The sequence below is a fragment of the Taudactylus pleione genome, unplaced genomic scaffold, assembly GCF_031769625.1.
Source record: "Taudactylus pleione unplaced genomic scaffold, aTauple2 ptg000762l, whole genome shotgun sequence".
NCBI classification, from domain to species: Eukaryota; Metazoa; Chordata; class Amphibia; order Anura; family Myobatrachidae; genus Taudactylus; species Taudactylus pleione.
The window spans coordinates 164328-188178 of record NW_028285164.1 but is presented as its reverse complement, the minus strand read 5'-3'; the positions used below and the strand labels follow the sequence as shown (position 1 = coordinate 188178).

The window sequence follows — 23851 nt, the reverse complement described above, 5'->3', positions numbered from 1 at the left end:
AATGCCATTTGCAACCTCTATTTTCCAATACTAGCCTAGGCTTAGAGGTCTTTTTATTTTATTTTAACCGTCTATAAACGGTTCATCCAAATGAAGCCTGCACAGATCATAGTAACCTGTGCAGTGCTTCACATAAACTCACCTGCCATAGTCAGGTCTATTACCGTCTTTGGGTCGCTTTCAGTCAGCTTTGCAAGTAGATGCGGTTTGTATACTAGTCTATGTAAAATAATCCATAGTCGGTCCGATGTTCTAAAGTCTTCTAAAGTCGGCCATTTGGACGGTTTTCCATTGGTTTTTCCCTTAGTAAATGGGGGGGGGGTTTGTAAAACTGATGGAAAAACAACCAAAATAAGCAAAAACGACCTTTATTAAATATACCCACAGGAGCCTATGTACTGACCACATAGCACAAGGGGCTACAGGTATTAAATAAAACTAAAGTTCAATAAAATACATGTAGATATTTGTTTTTAGAAAAGTTACTTATTTTATTTATTTTATTTATTACTGGTTATTTATATGGCACACGCGCAGTGCTTTTTTGGAGTTTAATTATGTTTTTTTTACCATTAAATGTATAATTGTACATGCAGGAAATATTGTTAATCTTGAAATAAAAAGCAGTGTTCAAAATTAAGCTTAGTAAAAGGGCCATAAGAAAGATAAACCCTATTGTTATTATTATTATTATTATAAATTTACGCTATAAATATCGGAATAGCTGTCTAATCCTATCTTTTACCTGGTGTTTCATTGTTGCATAAAGTAATAGATTCCAATCCAGTATACTGTACTTAAGAATTTGTCATTTATTAATTAATTAAATAAATAGATCTAGCCCTTAACTGGGAGCACATATCCCCCAGGGTTATAATGCAAGAATAACAACAATAAACTTTGTTACAGAGTATTTTATACCTTCCTATTACAATCTTCATTTAATACGCTCCCTGTACACCCACTGACATCATCAGATAAACAAAGTTTGTTCTAGTTAGCCCTTCCTGTGCTTGGCAGTCAAAGAGAAGTAGATTCCTTTATGAGATGATCATTGTTCGGTATCTCTATATTTGGTTCGGAAGTTTCACTTGCCCAGAATTATACATAATTATACATAAATGGTCAAGCACTTGTACACTCTTTCAGATAAACACTTTCACAGGGAGTTGCTCTTACAGTAATCTCAACTCATTTCTTCGTTTAAATGTGTACAAAGCAAAATGGCTGTGCAATGGCCATATGAATTTGATGAGCTGTATTCACTATAAAGCATATATAAATATGGAATTATGTAAAATATAATGTTTCTTGTAAATTAGTTTTCCGCAATGTGTAAAACTCTGAATCAGGACTATATTTGCCACCGTAGGTTTAATGGATTACAGTAATGTACAGTGATACGGTGGATACCGTCAGTGGTTTGTCCTCAGTTATCCGGTGCCTGTCAGGAAGGAACGACTCCCACTTCATCAGGGTTCATCAATTTGAGCCAGAGAGTTAGTTCAGTCATTTTGCCAAATTGCTTGCAAAGTTTATTAAGGTTGGTGTTATAGAGGCTGTTGAGCACTTTCGGCAAAGTGGTCGGGTCCTTATCAGATTTAGGGGTAATGTTTTGTGACTTAATGATGTTCTTGACTTTATCTTTTAGTGATGTCCAAGATTTCTTAACTTAGACTTGAGGTCAGGGAGCTGTGACTCCTGGGTAGATGCAGAGATGGATAAGGGAAGTGGGGAGGGCACAGTGGCAAGTGCCCCAGACCCCCTCTCTCAGGGGAGCGCCTAATGTTTACTTACAGCAGCAGTGCAGGAGTGCACTGCGAGCTGTAGAGGTTGAAAAGCACAGGGAGGGTGGAGTCCAAGCAGGGAGGTGGGGCTACCCAGCAATGTACAGTCAGTTCCAGCAGAATTGGAGAGAGGAGGGGAGGAGCAGCTGCAGACAGTGTAGCAGAGTGTAAGGTAAGAGACGGGGGGCACTACATTTTCTGTCTCTCATATGTACAAGTGCGTGACTATATACGTGTGTGCATATATATGACACTAGGTATGTGAATGTATGTGTGACTGTATGTATGTGTATATGTGTGTGACGTGTATATATATATATATATATATATATATATATATGTGTGTATGTATGTTTGTGACTGTGTATGTATGCATACCCCCCAACCATCACAATTTTGGTGGGACAGTCTTATTTTTCAGGTACTGTCCCATGGAGGAAAGGTATTGAGGGCAGCCTAGCAGCTTGGGAAGTGATATTCACGCCCCCCAGTGTGAAATAAAATGGTGACGTGATGTGTGGTCACACCCCCTTTCTGAGTGCGGGCCCAAGGCTTGTGCATGAGGACCCGATCCTCATGTCCCAAATGTTGCCCTTAAGAGCTCCCAGTCCTAAGTACCCCAGACCCCACAAAGCTTTAACTCAGCTCTGGATAGATGGCTTGAGGATAGACACACACAGCTAAGCTGTCAAGACTAGAATCAACTAGTGAGTTCTTATGGAAATTATAAAGCAATATGGAATACAATTTAGAGATTCAAGTTACTACGAGGATCATACTGAATTTTACCACATTTTTCCCCAATTGCGTGGATGGCGTGGAGGCCAAGCTTTTCTTCAGTAATGTGACAGTTTTCTTACTTTATCATAAAATCATGGTAATAGTAGGGATTTTTCTGGGGTTTTTATTCTAACAAAGTTTTATGGAGGTCTCCCCTAAACTTAACAAGATTTTGGTAGATTATATCCGGGGGATGGGGTATGTAGGAGCATCCTGGTGAGTGCAACGTTCCCCCGTCGGTTCTCTGAGAGGTGGTTTTGTTACCTTTGTGTATAAGCATCACAATGGTCTCGTGGGATTATCATTATTACTGTCGCTGAGAATTCTATCCGGAATTGTAGCAGTTTGATTAAAAAAATTATATTTTTTAATGATAAATAATACAATTATCTTACATTTGATTATTTTTTTCTTTGCAGTCAAAAACAAAAGGTCTGTGTGATCAGGAGCCTTAATGAATAACTGGATTCGACAGGTCCAAATAGATGGATTACTCCCTCCGTGTAAAGATGGGGTCACTATTTATTGCTTGCTGTAATTTCAACAAAACTGATTACATCCAGTTGAGGAAGCTGAGCCCGCACCTGGCACAATAGGTGGTTAGTTGGCGACATTGTGTGAGCGGGCAGCTGTGGCCTCATAACTGGGTGCGGAAGCTCAGACCGCTCCCCTCCATTCTCGCCATTCTCCGTTCGTATTCCTCATCAAACAAAATATTCTGGGACACCAAAAAATGATTCTTCCAATCCCCGACTTCCCCTGATAAAAAGAATCCAAAAACATGGAATCAATAACACGCAAATACGGCATGTAGAACAAGGAAAATGCCCACGCTTAGTAATTGCCCCCGTATTGACGCTAAGGTTGGAATGTAATAGGTACTGGATTTGTGACTACTTGAAAGTCACCGCAAATTCTGGCAATTGTTTGGAGAGTTTTGCCTCAAAATTACTGTGTGTAATAGCCGGTGATTTGGAAGCTGAGAATCCAAGCTGCTGGCAAAGTGTGTCAGGTTTAGAACCCACACCCCACCAGGAGCTGGGCTTTTCCGGCCTGTTTGTGGTGGTTTATTTGATAAAGTAAATACATATAAAGAAAAATGTTTCCTCCCCTAGGTGTACCTAGAACTAGCGGTGAGAGTCTAGGCTGGTAACGGCAAAATCGGGGTGACAAAGAGCGTGAGGTTCTCCCTGTTAAAGTTGCTACCAGCACAAGGCTTTGCCAGACAGGGCTGGTGGCACTATATCTGGGAAATTCACAGCGGGCATTCTCCCTGGCATAACTCCGAACCAGCCCTAGGCCACTCACCATGTGGCTGTAGTCCCTAGAATGATTGAGCACACAGGATCGTGCTACATTGACTACAGGGGACCCCTGGTTTGGACACAGGTGAGCAATAAATGGGTGTAAGAGAGATTGTGCGGGGGATTATTATTTATTTAAATAAAAGAGGTTTTCACAGTATCTGTCTTTTTTATACAGTTTATTTATTTTTTCTTAATATAGGTGAACTATGGGTCCTGGATCATACTTGCTGACTTTCTAGCTGCTCTTTCCGGGAGGGAGCAGCCAGATCGGCAGGACGGGAAGGGGGAGGTGTGGCCAAAACAAGGGGGAGTGGCCAGGCATTTGTGGGCGTGACGGGGCCACGCGATTACGTCATTTTGGTCCCGCCTCCGCTACACAATGCCGATAATACAGGCATTGTGGAGCAGGGGATAGGGCCAAAATGACGTGATTCAGTGTGAATCTCCTCACCGGCCCCCTCCGCTGCGGGGATATAACTATTAATCGTGGGGGGGGGAGGTTGGGGGGATCGGCGGCTGCTGGGAGGCTTGCCTGCCTCTGCAGGGAGCCTGGAGCTGCACCCGATTTTCGGGAGGCTCCTGGCAAAATCGGGGGGGGTAGGCAAGCCCTACCCCCCCCGAGCATGCTGGCACTTATGGTTGCCCGGGCATGCTGGCACTTATGGTTATCAGAGGAGTGCCAGCATGCCCAGCAGTCATTACATTTGGGCATGACCGGGCTTGTTGAGACCTGTAGTTTGACAAGAAAAAAACATTAGCATGATATTATTGACACTTTTATTACCCCATACACAACGTCCTTGTGTTAACACCATGAAGCTGTTTTTTTATATGGGGTGAGTAATACCCCGCTATGAAAGGTATTATGCCTACCACTGTGCGGACAATTCCCAGCAGCCTCTGCAGCTGCTCAGGAGGGCAGAAGCAGGTCACATGACCAGTGTCAGGCAGCTGCCAGTTGGAAGGGAGCAGCCATTGGCAGTTGCAGTTACGGATGGCCATCGGTATGGTTACCATCGATGGTTACCACCAACCGATGGTCATCCCTACTCTATGACTGACTGGACCGTGGGCCAATCAGAACCAGGGGCATGGCTTCGCATGTGTCAAGGGGCGGTGCTATGTTTTGAGTTCTGATTCCATGTAAAAGAAATAAAAAAATCTATTCGTTTATGCTCTTCCATCAGTGGAGGGAAACCATCTGGTTTTCCCCCATCGCCTTGAAAAACATTCTACATCAGCCATAAACCATCGAGGATTCGGAATCATCGATGGCTGTTGGCCATCCCTAGTTGCAGTCCTGAGGTAACAGAGAGGAGCACCTGACCAGTGTATCTACCTGGCAACAGACAGGTGCGGGCAGCAGCCAGAGATGCGATAACCTGAAACAGAGCTGGTGATAAGGGAAGTCTGGATGAGCTGAGAGAGGCGGTGCTTACTGCTGACGTCCTCGCTATAATCGGTGAAACCAGTTAGGCAGAGAGTGGGAGTGAAGTCCGGGCAGAGGGCCTGATTCTGACCCGGTCGCAAGCGCTGTGTGCTCGCAACCGGGTTGATGATGGGCCAGTGCGCATGCGCGAGACCCGGATAGCGATGGGCACTCCATCGCTCCGGGTCTCGCAACAAAGGGGGTCAGCTGTCGATGTTGAGTGACAGCTCGCCCCTTTGGTGGGCGGGCCGGGGGGGTGGCTGCCCAAACAGAGGCGTTCCCATGAGAACGCCTGCCATTTGGGGGCGGCTCCACTGACATCACGAGTGATGTCAGTGGGAGAGATTTCATCTCTGTTAGAGCCGAAATCTCTTTGGGGCTTGCGGCAATGAGACCCTACCACAAGGGTCTCGTCGCAAGCCCGATGGTCGCGATGGTCTTGACCATCGCGACCATCTTCCTGGTTGCTCGCTATAGCTGTGGGTGGTCACCAACAACTATGCGAGCGGCCAGGAGGCTATTCTAAAAAAACAAAAAACGGCCCTGATTCATAGCGAGCGCTCTGTCAGAGCGTCCGGCTCTGAATCAGGGCCAGGGTTCATAGTGGACCAGCCTGTTCTACAGTGTGACATGCCGAAGGGGGCGTGACCACACCTTCCACAGTTAGGCCATGCCCCCTATTAGCACCCAGGCCGGCTCGACCAGCATGCAGTTGATGGTTGTTCAGTGTGTATGAATGACCATCATCTGCAGATATGATATATCGCTATAGTGTGTACCGACCTTTAGTCTCTATTTAACTCTTTTTCAACAGTCTGATCCCAGGTTCCAGAGTTACAGTATAATAAAACTTACGGATCCCATAGTAACTTTCTTGCTTATCATGTGTGTAATCAATTGTGTCTTTAATTACCTAATTGTATCCATTGTTGTGAAAACTTTTTTCTGCCGGGTATTCATAGGCAAAACTTTTTCACCTATTACATTGCATTGATTTTCCACGTATGCGAAATTGAATATGGCGGAAAGTTTCCGCCTGGCAAAATGACATCATCTGCTATACTTTTTCGCAGATTACGGCTTTTCACCGCTAATTGAATATGGCCCTATAATGGGAGGAATACACACTGGGGGAGATGTATGAAGCTCAGAAGCGGTATCAGCGCACGTTATGTGTGCTGATTCCGCTTCTCCCCGATGTATGATCAAGTATATGCTCCCCTGTCATTATCAGTACTGCTAAATCTACAAGATAGCAGCACCGATAGCCTGGGTTATGTATGAACGGTCAGATTGCCTGACCGTTCGGCCCGCTGTAGCTGTCTCTATCAACAGCTACAGCCTGGCGCTGCCCTATCCCCACAGCAGGGACAGCGCTGTCCCTGCTGCAGGGGCTGCTGGCTCCAGGCTGCACGCGGGGATCTCACGATACTTGCAAGATCCCGCGCATGCTCAGTGGAGCCAACCGGGACTGCGACACAGCGCGGCAGCACTAGGCTGATGCCCTGCAGTCTCTAGAGGGTAGCGCTGGAGGGGGGAGTTAATGCTCCCCCTCTCCGGACGGTGAGATGTTCATACATCTCATCGGTAGTGCTTCCTGCTTCACCTCGGTAAAGGGGCGAAGCAGGAAGCGTTATAGCGGCACGTTAAGTGCTGCTATAATACATCTACCCCACTGTGTGGTATCCCTGCTATAGCGCCAACAGCCCTGGCTGGCAACCTACTGCTGGCAGTGACTTTTTCTGTGGAACTCCATGCTCTTTGTCCTCCTGATTTTAACAGCCAGCATGAACATAGAGGGCCTGGATTCAGAGCCGCTCGTAAGCGGCCGCTCGTTCGCTCCGAGCGATGTTCGCTCAACTGCGCATGCGTATGGGTCGTAATACGCATGCGCGAACCAGTCATTGCGGTCGGAAATTGTGTGCTTGCAAAATAGCGAATGCCTACTAATTTGAGTGACAGGATGAGGCGTTTGTGGGTGGTAACAGGGGAAGGTGCTTGAAAACGGGGAGTGGAGATCCGAACGCAGGCGTGCCAAACGGTCAAAACGGGCGTTTTAAGGGTGTGCATAATTAACAAAGCAGCGCCATCGACCACGTCACTTGGTTGTCTTTTAGCCTGAACTGCTCGCATGATTGCGGTAGGAAAATGCTACCACAAGCACTGCGAGTAGTTCATACGCCTTTCGATGTACTCGATTAATCTAATAAATAGCGGAGATGATGTAGGATGTGAGCGGCCAGGGGGCGTTTTTTAAAATATAGCGAGCACATGTTTCGTTCTCTCGTTCAGACATAGAGGCGTCAACAGACCGCAAAGAGCGAGCGCTCTATTTAAATATCCGGCCCCTTTTTCTGAACGAGCGAGCGCAAATAGCGTCTGGCTCTGAATCAGGCCCAGACTTCCAGTGTTACTGTTAGTTACACCTGGGGCCGAAATCTATGCACTTTTATTTATTTTTTTTAAAACAGAGTGCCAGTTGGTCAGTGGCACCTCTATTGTATCAAAAACATTTTTAAGGTGCAATTTTGTAGACTTAAAAAAATGCAGCCTGTTGCATCTGGTGACTTTTACCATCGGCATTAAAAAAATCGAGATGGCGAGTTGCATTGATGCATTTTTTTAAAATGGAAATTATGTGGCTATTATGTGGCTATTTGCACTCTACTCTTTTACATACAGAAATGAACCTGAGACTATTGCAGAGTAAGAGGCTATTATATCCTGTCCTAAACTCTAATTGATTTGTAGAAACAACAGAATTCTACCTTTCCTCATGAAGGGAGAGATGGATTGGTCTAATACAACGGATGGTATGGCACTGTAGTTGGCCATTGGGTTTTTCTTCAATGCCTGGAACGTCGTGTGATGCAGGATCTTCTCCAGAACCTCATCTGACAGGTCCTTCTCTAAGAACTTCATTACCTTTCTGATCTCTCGCTTTGGGTCCTGTCAACAACAGAGTTTTGGTAACAATATCAGAACCTGAACTATCTGAGAATATACAGTATATACTTTGTGCTCTGTCTGTCCTTCTCACCTCCACCATATCCTCATAGAAGACGTACAGAATCCGATGTTTATCTTTTGCTTTCCACCAGCCGATTACATGGTCAAACCAACTTCCCCAACACACTGCAAAGAAAAAATTTTTATATTTTTTTAACAATAGTAGCCTATGGTCATAAACAAATACAGGAGTTGTTTCCAGCTCTCCGTATACCCCCACTCCTTGCCCATGGCTCCAATCATGACCACAATGGCTGTAATATATAATACAATATTACTAGAGCAGTGGCCACAACATGCAATATAAGGGAAGGAATTGTGCTGCTGCACATGCCCAGTGGCTCTGAGTGCTCAATCAGCGCATTGGACCAGAATGACCAGAGAGCAAGAAGAGACAGGTATCTTACCAGTAAACACAGTAAAGCATCCTGAAACCATTCATGTGTGGGGTTGCTTCTCAGCCAAGGGAGTGAGCTCACTCACAATTTTGCCTAAGAACACAGCCATGAACAAAGAATGGTACCAAAACATCCTCCAAGAGCAACTTCTCCCAACCATCCAAGAACAGCTTGGTGATGAACAATGCCTTTTCCAGCATGATGGAGCACCTTGCCATAAGACAAGTGGTAACTAAGTGGCTCGGGGAACAAAACATCAAAATTTTGGGTCCATGGCCAGGAAACTTCCCAGACCTAAATCCCATTAAGAACATGTAGTCAATCGTCAAGAGGCGGGTGGACAAACAAAAAAATTCTGACAAACTCCAAGCATTGATTAGGCAAGAATGGGCGGCCATCAGTCAGTATGTGGCCCAGAAGTTGATTGATAGCATGCCAGGGCGAATTGCAGAGGTCTTGAAAAAGACGGGTCAGCACTGCAAATAGTGACTCTTTGCATAAACGTCATGTAATTGACAATAAAAGCCTTTGACACCTATGAAATGCTTGTAATGTTACTTCAGTATACCATAGTAACATCTGACAAAAAGTCTAAATTCACCGAAGCAGCAAACTTTGTGAAAACCAATACTTGTGTCATTCTCAAAAGTTTTGGCCATGGCTGTAGAGACTCCTCCATCCAGGTGGCTGCTAGGAATATAGGTAGCGAGAGTCTATTTATTCCCCCTTATTCTGCCATTGCTGTAGAAGGTCTTAGTGATGGAGCTTGTATTACCTATATGGGTACCCTAGAGACGCTTCCCCTATAATGTAGAGGTAATATGGAGAGCAGTGCCCAAAGCCTCATCTCCATTACCTCATAGTAACAACAGTGACTGATGCCCTATGTTCTACTTCACACTACTCCATCTGCTGGAACCCAATGAGGCCAGACCAACTAATGCCATATAATGTTGGCAAGGACCCTGAAGATGCCCCTTGTGAGCTGCATAGAGAGCTTCACAATCTACTGGTGGGGCCTGATTTAGAGTTGCACGCTACTCCATTTGCAGCGGATCTTGCAATTTCCAGACAACTGCACGTGCATGGGTATACGTAATTACGGGCCAATCGAAGTCACATGGATCTCTGTTGTATTTCCACTTGCTGATTAGTGGGTATAACTGGGCATTTGATTTGCACATAGGATAAGTGTGCTGAGGAAATGTCATAGGCATGTAGATGGAATTGTGGGCTGAACAGTTAGGGGCTCAATACCAATTATAGCTATTTCTTTATCTCACCATCTCCTGCCAAGAACATCGAGAAGTATTCATCCCAGGTGCCAGGCTCCGGCATGAACTGATTCATCCTTTGGAAGTGATAGTATGACACCATGCAATCCTTTGCATTCCTAGCAACATATACAACCTGCCGGGGAGAGGAAAAGCACACGTAAAAATAATACCCCGACTGATACAAGCATTATTACACATTCCACAAAGCCTTACACCAATGCCAGGAACCCAGGAGATGTTGGTCAGGAGAAATGATGTCTCAGCAATTTATTATTGGCTACGGCGCAGAACGTATGGGGTATCTGTTATTCCCCTGAGGCCAAGCTCAGCTTTCTATCAGCAATTGGGACAGTTTATGATTTCTGACAGCCTCTATCATTCTCAGCAACATCTGGCCAAGTGGTGGAACTAGGACACCGACCCTACCGATATATATGTACCACATTACATTGGAACCTATGGGTAGTACTATGTGAGTATGGGGGAGATGAAATCTTGGAGAGAGATAATTTGGAGAAGTTGCGCAAAGCTACCAATCAGCTCATAACTGTCATTTATCTGGCACGGTCTTCGACATTAGAAGCTTTGAGTAACTTCTCCCCTTTATCTCTCTCCCTCCGAGGCCTCCCAAATAGGTCACTAAAAAGTCCTGGGGGGTCTATTATCTAAGCAGTGTTAGGCCAATGAGCTCCCAACTGTCGTGTCACAGGCTTTGTTTGAAAAATGACAGTTGGGAGCTGATTGGCTGGCACCTAATCACTTTCTTATCACTTTTCACTCTGGCCCTGATTCAGAGCCGCTCGCTCTGACAGAGTGCTCGCTCTGAATCAGGGCCGGGCTATTTTTTTTTTGAACGGCCTCCTGGCCGCTCGCATAGCTGTGGGTGACCACCCACAGCTATAGCGAGTGGCCAGGAAGATGGTCGCGATGGTCAAGACCATCGCGACCATCGGGCTTGCGACGAGACCCTTGTGGTAGGGTCTCGTTGCCGCAAGCCCCAGAAAGATTTCGGCTCTAACAGGGTCGAAATCTCTCCACTGACATCACTCGTGATGTCAGTGGGGCCGCCCCCAAACGGAGGCGTTCACTTGGGAATGCCTCAGTTTGGGCAGCCACTCCCCCCGGCCCGCCCACCAAAGGGGGTGTGCTGTCACTCAACTCGTCCCCTTTGTTGCGAGAACCGGATCGACGGATTGCCCGTCGTTATCCGGGTCTCGCGCATACGCACTGGCCCACCATTGACCCGGTTGCGAGCGCACAGCGCTTGCGACCGGGTCTGAATCAGGCCCTCTGTCTCCTAACACTGCTTAGTAAATAGACCCCACAGAATGACTGGCCAGTATGGCTTCAGCAAGTAGATTACTGACAAATCAGCTGGTGTCTAAATGATGACAGGACTGATTGTTACACATAAGTAACCTTAAACAGTTACAAAAATAGTTTTGGGTGGACGCCAGTTCATCAGTTAAATAATAATTTAAAAAAAAAGACCAGTGACCTCTCACACTCCCTTTCCTGGGTCCATCATGGTCCCCTATATGGTTTCTATACACTGTATTTATTTAATATTTTTTCTTTAGGAAAATAATAATTGTGTAAAAGCCTAAAGTAAAATGTAACAAACCTTCAAAAGAGAGGAGAAGTGGACAAGCGGAACAACCAATCAGCATTGAGGTAGCATTTATCAGGTGCATTATATAAAATGGTAGGTAGAAGCTTATTGGTCAGTATGGGTAACTTCTACACTTGTCCGCTTCTACCCTCTTTTAAAGGTTTAATACATTTCATACATAAACTCCACTCTGCAACTTTTTATTTCTGCTTTATCTATAGTATGTTATCAGTGCCAGGATAATACTTGTGGGGTCCCCGGGGCAACTAAGTTGTGGGGGCCCCAACCAATAACATTGACGTTGACCTCCTGCTGCCACTCCTATGCCCCTGCATGATACTATGACACATGACAGGTGGCATTTGTAAGGAACATTGGGGGCAATAGAGCCGGCAGGGAGGGAAGTCTCTGGGCAGCCAGGTGCCATCTAGCAATGTTAGGTTGCCAGCTGGAGCCTCCCATCACAGTCGCTGTCATTGCAATGGGCAGGGGAGGGCAGACGCACACACATGAGGAGATTGCCAGGACCGGGCACCGGTGCATTACCTGTCAGGACCCCAGTGACCGTCACTGGTATGGATCATGCCCCCAGCTGACATCTTCCTTTTGCAGGAGGGTGGAGGTGCTGTCACTGGCCCAGCTTTCAACAAGGAGCAGCATCAGCAGCCTGGGCTAATATAGCGGGGAGCCAGGCAAGAGAGCAGAGCGCCGATGAGCACATCCTCTCCAACTGAGGATAAACTGGACACAGTGAGTAGAGGGAGGGCATGGCTTTGCAGTTGGAGAGTCTGCTATGTCTGGATGCTGGACATGCAAGGGAGGTGGCAGATTGGTCTGAGTAGGAGCAATGTGTGGGGGGCCCCACTGTGTGGGGGCCCTGGGCAACTGCCCCATTCACCCTGCCTATAATCCGGCCCTGTATGTTATTATGTAACACATACTCCTGCTTAGCTGGGGTGCTCTGATCTAGCGGGGAACCCTGAAAGACCCAACGACCCTGTGGACCTTCTCTACATGGGGTACATGTATGAAACTTCTTCCTGAGTTTTTGCCCACCAAAAAAGGAGTTATTACCAGGGGCATAGCTAGACCTATGGGGGCTCTATAGCAAAATGTTCACAGGACTGTCACCCGCCCCTACCGCCCATGACTCAGGGTGGGTCAAGTGCCCACATTCCTGAGCCCCATGGACGGCTTTTCATTTCTTAGCAGCGTGAGGCTTGCAGGGCAGAACATCTGCTGCTCCAAGCAGCTCCCAACATCAGTGAAGAGATGAAACTGCCCTGCAAGCAGCACACTGCTAAGAAAGGAGAAGCCACCAATGGGGCTTAGGAACATAAGGGCCCATCTGCTGGCAGCGTAACAGGGTGCAGAGGGAGGGCCCATAGCAGCTGCACCCCATACACTTACTATTGCTAAACCCTTGGTTATTACTACTTCTCCAAAATGTATTGCACGACAACCATAACCCTATGTGTTCCCTGTCGGAAATATGTGTACAGGTGTTGGTTTTAGCAGAGTTAAATGTACAGACCAGCGGATTGAAAGATGTCCCAAGAACCAGTCCAGTGTAGATTAACCAGGCAGTGGTGTTTATTATGTAAGTGGTAGTACAGCCGTACTCACTGTTACACTGGTAGAGGAGGAGCATGAAGCGGATCTTGTAGTGGAGCTTGCAGCGGGGCACGATTAAGGCAGATCACCAGCCGGTGACTGTCTCAGGTATGTGGTAGCAGTACAGATGCGGGTGAAAGGTTGCAGATCTCGAGCTAACGGGGAAATGTTCTTCTCCCACTATGCCGCTCATACACAGTAAGGAAGATGGTGCAGCGCATGTGCAGTAGTAGTACTGGTGGCCAACTTGGAAAGGGAATGAAGCATCATCCCTGGAGGAGCCATATTGGAGGGTGTGCCATTGCGCTCTCCACTTCCAACATTCCCTATGTGTAGGAGGCCGCATGTATACCGAGGAGTGCTGGGGAAGAGATTTCCATCCATACTGCCTGACAGTGTGAGATTTTGTCATCAGTCACAAGGCAGCCAACATATGAAGGTCATTGTCTGCAAATCTTCTTAGAAAGTAGGGTATAGTACTAACACATAAATACATAAATAATAATTTGGGGCAGAAACAGAAGATTCTCACTTCTCACTCACCTTCACGTCCTTGTCCCAGAAAGATGGCGGCACCAGCTGTATTGGGAAATGAGTCTTGAGGAAACGAGGAGACTCCATCGAGTTGGCGGCATCCACACCTTAAATATACGGAAGGACTCAGACATTAGTCCTAGGGTTCTGCATAGCTGTCACTATAACTAACATTCACATCCACCTGCTTCTCTGTCTGTGCTAAGCTGGGGAGGAGTGACAGGGGCACATGGAGGATCTCTGTGATAAAAAGTGGAGGCAGATGGTGTATCTTCAAGAAGGTGGGAGGGGGAAAATAAGGTTTCTCTGTGAAGGAGACAGGTTATCAGTGGGTAGGATGGAGGGGGTAGATGGTGTATCACTGGGAAGGAGAGACAAGGCAGATGGGGTAACTTGATGAAAGAATGGGGGGGTTCAGATGAGGTATCTGTGAGAAAAAAAGGCATAGAGATATGATAGCTCCGTGAAGGATGGTGGAGGCAGATGGGATATCTGTGGGCAGGAGAGATGGAGCAGGTCTTTGGGAAGGCAGGAGGGGACAGGCTTTGTATCTCTGGGAAGAGGGAAGAGGGTATTTCTGGAAAGGCAGTAGAGGGCAGATGAGGTATCTATGAGAAGGAAAGATGGGGCAAATGGGATATCTTTGGGATGATGGGAGGTGGCAGATGGGGTATCTGTGGGAAGGAGGTTGAGGACAGATGTGATATCTTTGATTCCAGGGCAGATGGGTTATCTTTGAGAAGGAGAGATGGGGAAAAGGTAATTACTGTGAGTAGGAGAGTGTTATGAGTGCCTACTGTGATCCTGAGCCTGTAGAACTCACTCTCTGTGTGCTTCACCCAGAACAGCCCCCTTTGATAGAACTACTGTCATTCATTGGTACTCAGCTGACACCAGGACTTTAAGTAGTGCAGACTCAAGATTACAGAAACATATATTCCAAGGGAACTGGATAGTCAAAATGACTAAATGGCATAAGAAACGAAACACACTAGTTAAATATACATTTTAACTAGATGGCATCAGGAACTTAGTGAACTAGATAAATATTCCAACTAAATGGGAATAACTAGATGATACAAAAACAGCCAACTAAGGGCCTGATTCAGAGCCACTCGTAAGCGGCAGCTCGTTCGCTCCGAGCGATGTTTGCCCAACTGCGCATGCGTACGGATCGTTATACGCATGCGCGAACCAGTCAGTGCGGTCAAAATTCATGTGCTCGCAAAATAGCGAATGCCTGAAAATTTGAGTGACAGAATGAGGCGTATGTGGGTGGTAACAGGGGAAGGTGCTTGAAAACGGGGAGTGGAAATCCGATCGCAGGCGTGCTTAAAGGTCAAAACGGGCGTTTTAAGGGAGTGCATAATTAATCCAGCAGCGTCATTGACAACGTCACTTGGTTGTTTTATAGTCAGAACTGCTCGCAAAATAGTGGTTGAGAAAACCAACCACAAGAATAGCGAGCAGTTCATACGCTGGTCGATGTACTCGATTAATCTAATAAATAGCGGACATGACGTATGGTGCGAGCGGCCAGGGGGCGTATTTTTCAATTTACGTTCGCATGTTTTGCTCGCTCGTTCAGACTTAGAGGCGTGAACAGACCGCAAAGTGCGAACGGTTCATTTGAATAGCCACCCCTTTTTAGAAAACGAACGACCGCAGATAGCGAGCGGCTCTGAATGAGGGCCTAAATATTTAGAATATTTAGAATGGCACTGGTAATTACACTGAAGAATATGCTAGCAGATTTTCTGAATAGCACATATAATTGCACTGCGGGAGAATGCTAGGCAGATCTTTCCAAATAACACAAATAAATTCAATAGTGGAGAAATGCTAATAGATAACAAGTTTTCTGCATAGCAAAGATAATTGCACTGTAGGGAAATGCTGGCCAGAACTTCAAAATAGAACAGGTAATTTGCACAGTAGAGAAATGCTGGCAGGTAGCAGATTTTCAATATTACACAGATAATTACACTGTAGAGAAATGGCCAGATCTTCCAAATAATATAGATGATTTACACAGTAAAGAGACACTGGGCAGATCTTCTTAATATCCCAAATTAGTTGCACTGTAGAAGCACACTAACAGGGCTCCTGACTCCTAAATAGTGCAGATGATTAAACTGTAGAGAGATACTGGACATATCTTCTGAATAACCCAGATTGATTGCATGGCTGACTGTTTCTTCAAAAAATATTATCTGTATATCCCAGTGGCGTAACTACAAAATTTAGGCGTATTGCCTATTACCAAAGTGCCACTTACATATTTGCCCCCTGACACCATTTTATGCCCCACAGTAAGGCTTCTAATTACTTTTAAATTACCTGCTCATTGTCAGGGGCTTATACAGTGCCCCCAGTAGTGCCTCTTATACAGTGCCCCCAGTAGTACCTCTTATACAGTGCCCCCAGTAGTGGTCCCCCTATGCAGTGCCCTAGGTAGTGGTCCCCCTATGCAGTGCCCCTTACATAATACCCCCAGTAGTAGTCCCCCTTATATAGTGCCCCCAGTCCTAACCCCCCAGCAGTGCCCTTAGTAGTCCTCCCCCCCAGCAGTGCCCTTAGTAGTAGTCGTCCCCCCTGTGCCCTTAGTAGTAGTCCTTCCTCCCCCCCAGCAGTGCCCTTAGTGGTAGTAGACCCCCCCCAGTGCCCTTAGTAGTCCCCCCCAGCAGTGCCCTTATTAGTAGTAGTAGTCCCCCCCCCCAGTGCCCTTAGTAGTAGTCTGTCCTCCCCCCAGCAGTGCCCTTAGTAGTCCTCCCCCCAGCAGTGCCCTTAGTAGTCCTCCCCCCAGCAGTGCCCTTATTAGTAGTAGTAGTAGTCCCCCCCAGTGCCCTTAGTAGTAGTCTGTCCTCCCCCCAGCAGTGCCCTTAGTGGTAGTCCCCCCAGCAGTGTCCCCCCGGCCAGACACACACACAAACACAAAGAAAAGAAAACTCAGCTTACCTTGATACCCGCTCCGGCATGCTCCTCCGTGTAGCGTCCTCCCAGGCCGGCCCACTCTGCATGATGGGAGAGACATCATGATGTCTCTCCCATCACTCACTGCAGGAGCCAGAAGCCCGGCTCCCGCAGTGGGCACAGCAGCCGATGAGAGTCTGACAGACTCTCATCGGCTGCTAAAAAAAACATACAGCTGCCGGCACCGTCTACACTACTGCCCTGCCTGGGTGACTAACAGATGCTAGAGGTCCAGTAGGACCTCTAGCATATGATTCCTCCTAGGCGGCAGCCATTTTGGGAGGGCTGTTTTCTGCAGATTTCATGCGGACGGCTAGTCCGCATGGAATCTGCAGCCACCTCGCCCCACAAACCTCCGCGCCCCCAAGCCACCGCGGGGGCTGCGGGGGCAGTAGTTACGTCACTGGTATATCCTTTGTGAAGATGCATCTAAATTGATTGTTAGAGGCTTAAGGTGGCCACACACATAGCGATATTTTACCCGATCTGGCCGATTCTGACACATTGGAATGACAGATCGTGTAAAATATGGCCAAATTGAGAGTAAATCGTGAGTCCCCACTCACGATCACGATGCTGTGCGCGTCCCCGCTGGTCGCACATCGCATCTTCAGATCTGCCATGCAGTAGGGCAGATCTGACAATCTAGGACCCAATGCACTGGGAAAGTCTAGATGCAGAAGATATTGTTTGAAAATTGGACACCAAATCATGTGCAGATCGTATGGAGATCGTGTGCAGAGCTGCCGGGGAGAGTTTCAAGGGAAATCGTACACATCGGCTCATCTTGTGCACATCGCTATGTGTGTGGGCACCTTTACACATAATAGCCCATGATTGCAGAAAAGAGATCTAAGTGGGTAATTTTCCAAAGTATGTCCAAATTTTCAGTTACAGTCTGTCAGATTAGAACGTGGGGTCACCCAAAATGGGCATAGACTGGGTTTGGATGAGTGGTCTATTTTATCCAAATTGATGCGATCAGAGGTAATGTGCATATAAAATTCAAATATGGTGGGGGCAGCCATCTTGTATTCAGTCTATAAATTAGTGAGATCACTGAGGCCTGCAGTGCATTAGTGATGCACGGATATTCTTAAAACCTGGGGGCCTATTCATCAAACGATAAATGGGCCGGTAACCATGCGGAAACACCAGTATACACATGTATTAGTTACCAGGCCATTCATCATCTCGGGTCCGATAGGACCCCCTTATAGTCAGCAAACTGCGAAAACTGAAAGTTTTTGGAGTTTGCTCACGATAACAAGCGCCATCTTCAGACGGCGCTTGCTCTTGCAGCCCTGCTCCTTCCTATGGGAAGGAGTTCCGGGGATGCATAGAGGGATCCGAGCTTGGATCCCTCCGCCGCCTTCTCACGGACTCCCCGGCAGCTGTGCGCATGTGTGACCTTGGGCCAATGGGGTGGAGGTAAGTAACACACTTACATCTGTAGCTGCAACACTAACCGAGGGGACAGCTGCTTTTCGGAGTAGGTGTCCCCTCACCGGAGCAATGATGAATTGCTCCGGTGTAATCTATCCCCCGCTGCCAGTTGGATACTTAAGTATTCCTCGCAGCAATACCTAATCATCGGAGGCCCTATGGCTCACTGGCAGGGGTGTATCTATAATGGGTGCAGGGTGTGCGGGGCACATGGGCCCCAGGGTCCAGGGGGGCCCCGCACCGCATACCCTGCACCCATAATGTACTTACCTCTCCGGAGTCCCACGTCGGCCGCTGTAAAAACATCTGGAAAATGGCCGCAGTGGCCATTTTCCCATCATTTGCGCATGCGCAGTACAGGGAAAATGGCCGCCGCGGCCATTTTCCCAGTGACCTGCGCATGCGCTATAGACTCTGGGCGCACTCTATTGCCCAGAGTCTATAACTCCGGCGCTGGCCGCGCACAGCTCAGTGCGCTACCGGCTGCCGAACGGAGAGGAGGGGGCCCGTGACGGAGACTGCACACGGGCCCCCTCCTCACTAGAAACGCCCCTGCCCCCTGGACTGTTAAGGTGCCTTGAGGACTAAGTTTGGGGAACCCTAGTCTCACTACTTCCCAATTTAGCAGCAGATATGCAGATGTACCCAGATCCTGGGGTTAGGGCAATTCAAAATTACATTTACATCACTTTTTCATATATGCTGTGAAAATACCATGAAACAATACATTAAACCAGGCTTCTCAACTTCAGTCCTCAAGGGCCACAAAAAGGCCATGTCTAATCATGCACAGCACAGGTGAGTTATCTCCTTTTTGTAGTAATCGTGGGAAGTTTATTTATTGTATACACTGTATTATGTGCAGGAAGGACATGATGTCTGTTACCTGTGGGAATAGGCTTTACATTCATGTCAATAAATGGCACCTTGACGAAGCAGGGGGCTCGCATGCTCCTCTCCACATCCCCCTCTAGGAGAATCAGGTCCACAATCTCCTGCATCCACGTGGTACCTGGAAGAAGATGAGACAACCTGAGATGCAGCCTGGACTTCCCTCCCTGCCTCCTGCCCCGGTTACTATATTTTATACTTATATACAATTGTATTCATTGGATGAGAGACAGTACATAAAGGACCAATGCAGGATCCACGATAACAGCAATATATGACAAAAACAGTGTATCACGAACAAAACATGGTTAGATAAATGAATGCTGGTCTTTCCAAGACATGGAGTAAAGCAGCAGGGACCTTAAAAAAGTGAATATCGACAACTCATAGCAGAGACCTGTAGAGAAGGAAATGAAACAGAGGCGGTCGCGTTTAAATCTGCACCTGCGTCCGAGACGCACTGTGCATTCATCCCGATGGTTATCGCCGTTAGAGGCAGATCGGAATTACATGGAGATCAATGGCATTCTGATAGACGTCACTGGCAGGGGCAGAATTATGGGAGACAATGGAGGCGCCTGCCGCCATGTCAAACCGTAACACAGGTGTCCTAAGGCGAGCTCAGGGAGGAAAAATCTCCCGTACCCTTCTGCTCCACGAGAGGTTTCTGTCCTCCCTGAGCTCACCTTAGGACACCTGCGTTACGGTTTTACAGGTGTACCGCCGTAGTCAAACTCCCCACCTGCCACTATCCCCGGAGCAGGTTGCCCTTCTGTTCCACGGGAAGTTTCTGTCCTCCCTGAGCTCGCTCCAGTTCTGAAGGGTCACCTCCTCCATTGTCCACAACATATTTACTCCACTTAGTCCCGTCAAGAGTCTGATGACCGGCGTCAAAATCCAGACGCCTGTCATTAAATCTACGCCGGGATCCCGACACCCGGCCTACTGATCGAAGGTAAGCCGGGCACCAGGCGCGAACAGCCACGGGGGCAGGGGAGGGTTAGGTTAGGGGCTCCTGGGGGGGACTTAGGGTTAGGCACCCCCCGGGAGGTTAGGGTTAGGCTAGGGGAAGAGGGGTTAGGGTTAGGCACTCCCCCGGGAGACTTTGCGTTAGGCTGCGGGGAAGGGGGGTTAGGTTTAGGCACTTAGAGGGGGAGTTAGAGTTAGGCACTTGGGGGGGAGGTTAGGGCTAGGTTAGTAAATAGAAAAAAATACTTACCTGTCGGGATCTCACTGCCGGGCTCCGCTATCGGGATTTGAATCGCAAGCCATGCGGTAAATCATACTGATACTGTCAGCGGCTGTGATGGGGGGGCAACAAATTATAACTTGCCTCCGGGTGTCTGGGATGAACTTACGCCACTGGTTACTGGGCAGTGACTGCAGGGTGGGATTCGTCGTCAGGCGTGTCTGGGGTGTGCCTGTATCAGAGACTGCAGCAGAAGACGTAGTTTCACCGGCACTGGTGGCCATGTACCGTTGGACATTCTGAGCAATCATAGGGTCGCTCTAATGTCCGATGGTGCAGCCGTTGTCCCCTTGATGACGTGACTATTTGCGCAGCCGCAGCCAGTAGTCATCTCAGTAGATAGCTCATCGGTCGCGGCATTAACATATATTGGCAGTAGCGAACGCATTGGCGCCCACCTATGAACCAGGCCCAAAGAGTTGGAGCGGCCATCTTGGGGGGTTATAAATATGAGGGAGAGGGGTTGGCCCAACTGGACCCGTCTGGGTCTGCTGACACCCGGTGTGCACTCTGACTATCCCTGCGGACCAGTGTCGAAAAAAGGAGGTGTGGTCTAAAATAAATGGGTGTGGCCTTGCTGGGGATCTCGAAGACTTCACTCCGGGTGCAGAGACTGGGCTGTCAGCACTGTCTGCTCCTCTTCTATGACAGGAGCCGGGTACTGCAGGAGAATGTCACACTGCAGCACCCGGCATCGTGTCACTGCAGGGGAGCCAGCATTTTGGTGTCACCCCCCTGCGAGTGTGACACACGGGTGCGGCCTGCCCCCTCGCAACCACCACATGACTCCGCTGATAAACGCCAGCAGATCGGCGGAGGGCGGGGTTCTCCTGAAGCTCTATTCTCAATCTCCGTAGGAGCTGGCCTGGTAGCGGTGGTGGCTGATGGATGCCGCCCTGTTTGAACGGCACGACCTGCTCCGCATCCGGGGTAATATACCTACAAAAGCCATCTCTGCAATAAAGGGGGCGAATGAGTAAACAGCCAAAATAGAATAAATAGCCCTGATTATGCTGAGACCTTGTCACATATTTGCTTCTAGAGTAAATGCACTGCCATCTTTTAGTGGGGTGTAACGCAGATTTAAGCAACGCGGGCGCTAGTTATAATAAATGTAAGGTAACCTGAGGATCATTGTACAAGAAAGCACAGCCAATGATTTTTACTGATCATTTACAGAAATGGAAAGTAAAGTTAAACCCAATCTCCTAACATGTTGTATTGTCTCGCCTGTAACAAGAGCACCACTGGCCTTGTGTTACCTTCACTAAGGTCAGCATTGCCAACTTATTATTCAGAGATTTTAGATGTGCTGACTCAGTGTTGCAATTACCTTTATTACCCCAAATCCTGCCAGGTGCGCCGGGTTGTGTAATATGGCATATTAAGCTCTCATACTATCACATTATGTCCTATTCCTGTGGTTACATTTTAACTTATAATTTAAATATAAAATATCAGGCACCTGAGAGGCTCAGCCGGGGTCATCCAACACTGCTGGGAAATCTGCTGCTTATCATGGGATCATGTTTGGTTAAAGGGGAACTGACTAGGGCCCTGATTCAGAGCCGGACGCTCTGACCAGAGCGCTCGCTCTGAATCAGGGCCCTCCTCCATTAAAATGGAGCGTCCTCCTGGACGCTCGTATAGCTGTGGGTCACCACCCACAGCATATACGAGCGTCCAAAAAGATGGTCGCGATGGACTTGACCATCGCGACCATCGGACTTGCGACGGAAACCCTGCGGTAGGGTTTCCCAGCCACAAACCCTGGAGTGATTTTGGCTCTATCAGAGCCAAAATCACTCCCACTGACATCACTAGTGATGTCAGTGGGGCCGGCTTCAGACGGTAGGCGTTCCCATGGGAACGCCTCCGTCTGGCAGGCACGCTCCCGGCATGCCCACCAAAGGGGGCGTGCTGTCAATCAACATCGACAGCACGCCCCCTTTGGTGCGAGACCCGGAGCGACAGCTTGGCTGTCGCAGTCCGGGTCTCGCGCATGCGCACGACGGAGCTCCCTCCGTCGTGCGCATGCGCAGTGGGGAACATTGACCCACTTGAGAGCGTACTGCCGCTTGCGAGTGGGTCTGAATGACCCCCTAGGTCAGTGGTTCTTAAACTCAGGGCCTGATTCAGAGGCCTGTTTGCGAGCGCTCGCTCTAAATCAAGGCGTTCTTTTTTTTTTTATCCGGCCACCCACAGCTTGTGTGAGCAGCCTGGCAATGGTCGCGATTATCGTGACCATCAGCTTTGCGAGGAGACCCTAAGGTAGGGTCTCAGCACTCGCAATGCCGAGTGGACTTCCTGCTCTAATAGAGTGCTATGCGCTCGCGAACGGGTCTGAATCAGGCCCTCAGTCCCCCGCACAGGTCACGTATCCAGGTCCCCCAGCACAGATGTATTCTTTGCTCACTGACACACTTTACTTGTGATTCTGTGAGGAGACCTAGAAAACATGCACTGTTTGGGGTCCTGAGGGCCGTGTTTGAGAACCTGTGGTCTAGGTCATTTTTTTAAAATGTTCTTTGCTTTTGAATATGAATAACAGATTAATTCAGAATGGTGCGTTGGATTCATCGGTGTCTACAGAGCTGCTCTGTCAATATAAGTAAAAACTACAATAATCGCCAGAGTTGCCTGGATTGCAGACTCAGGACCTGATTCATCATGGATCGCAATTGAAACCGCGCAGGCAGATCCGTCGATAGTGCGTACTGCGTATGCATTGCAGTGTGCATGTGTGAGTTAGCTGCGATCACCGGCGTAGATACAAAGCCATCGCAGAGTTAGTGACGTCAGGGCAGCGTTTGGGGGTGGTGACGGGGGAGTGGTCGGAGAAACGCAGGCGTGCCTGTCCGTGTGAATGCTGTTGCTTGGGCGTGCATAAATTAGCCACTGCGACGGCATACGCAGCTTGCGTACTCATTGCGTGCGACGAGGTTAGCAATTCCAGAGTAAAGTCAGACCTGCTGTAATTGTGCGTGAGGGGCCGATGTTACTTGATGTTCCACATGTATAGGCAGGACTGCAAGGTGTTACGGATGTGCGAAAGTGGTAGTGGGCGTCTCTGTGCTGGCTTTGGGATTGTAGTCATTAGCATATTTTCGCAGCAGACCTGCGTGCGTAATCGCAGACACTATTGCAATAGGGATCCGTAGTGAATCAGGCCCTCAGTTCCACTTCAATTTTAAAAGGGGTTCAGATAAGACACTAATTGGGAAGCACCCCTTGTTCCCTCCATCCAGGCTGGTCACTGGAATCCATTCCGCCCTCGCTGCTCACCTCTTCCTCATATCATTCCTTTATGTTCATCCCAGCTCTGCGATCCTCCCTGCCCTTCGTGTATCGGCCTCACTCATTGGATGCAGGAGTCATGAATCAGAGGTGACGCAGTTGCAGCCTCTAACCCGTCTTTTTATGCAGCCGCTAGTGCAGCTCGGACGCATGCACAGACTGAGGACACTGGCCGCTGGCGTCAGATGCCGTCCCTGTCTCCACCTCTGAATCAGGCCGCAGATTACAGATGCAACCAGTGGGCTTCT

General features: G+C 48.1%; 1 protein-coding gene across 2 annotated transcripts in view; it reads right to left on the bottom strand.

The window, feature by feature from the left end:
- Positions 1-846: 846 nt before the first annotated feature.
- The window catches only part of LOC148476866 (sulfotransferase 1C4-like), a 45562-nt gene continuing 22557 nt past the window's right edge, over positions 847-23851 (bottom strand). For both annotated transcript variants that reach the window (XM_088457471.1, XM_088457470.1), the window contains exons 3-8: positions 19053-19178; positions 13757-13854; positions 9994-10120; positions 8344-8438; positions 8072-8252; positions 847-3326 (exon numbers count right to left, since the gene is read on the bottom strand). In XM_088457471.1, coding sequence (XP_088313597.1) covers positions 3205-3326; positions 8072-8252; positions 8344-8438; positions 9994-10120; positions 13757-13854; positions 19053-19178 — 749 coding nt within the window. In that variant the 3' untranslated portion in view covers positions 847-3204. The remainder of the gene's footprint in view (positions 3327-8071; positions 8253-8343; positions 8439-9993; positions 10121-13756; positions 13855-19052; positions 19179-23851) is intronic.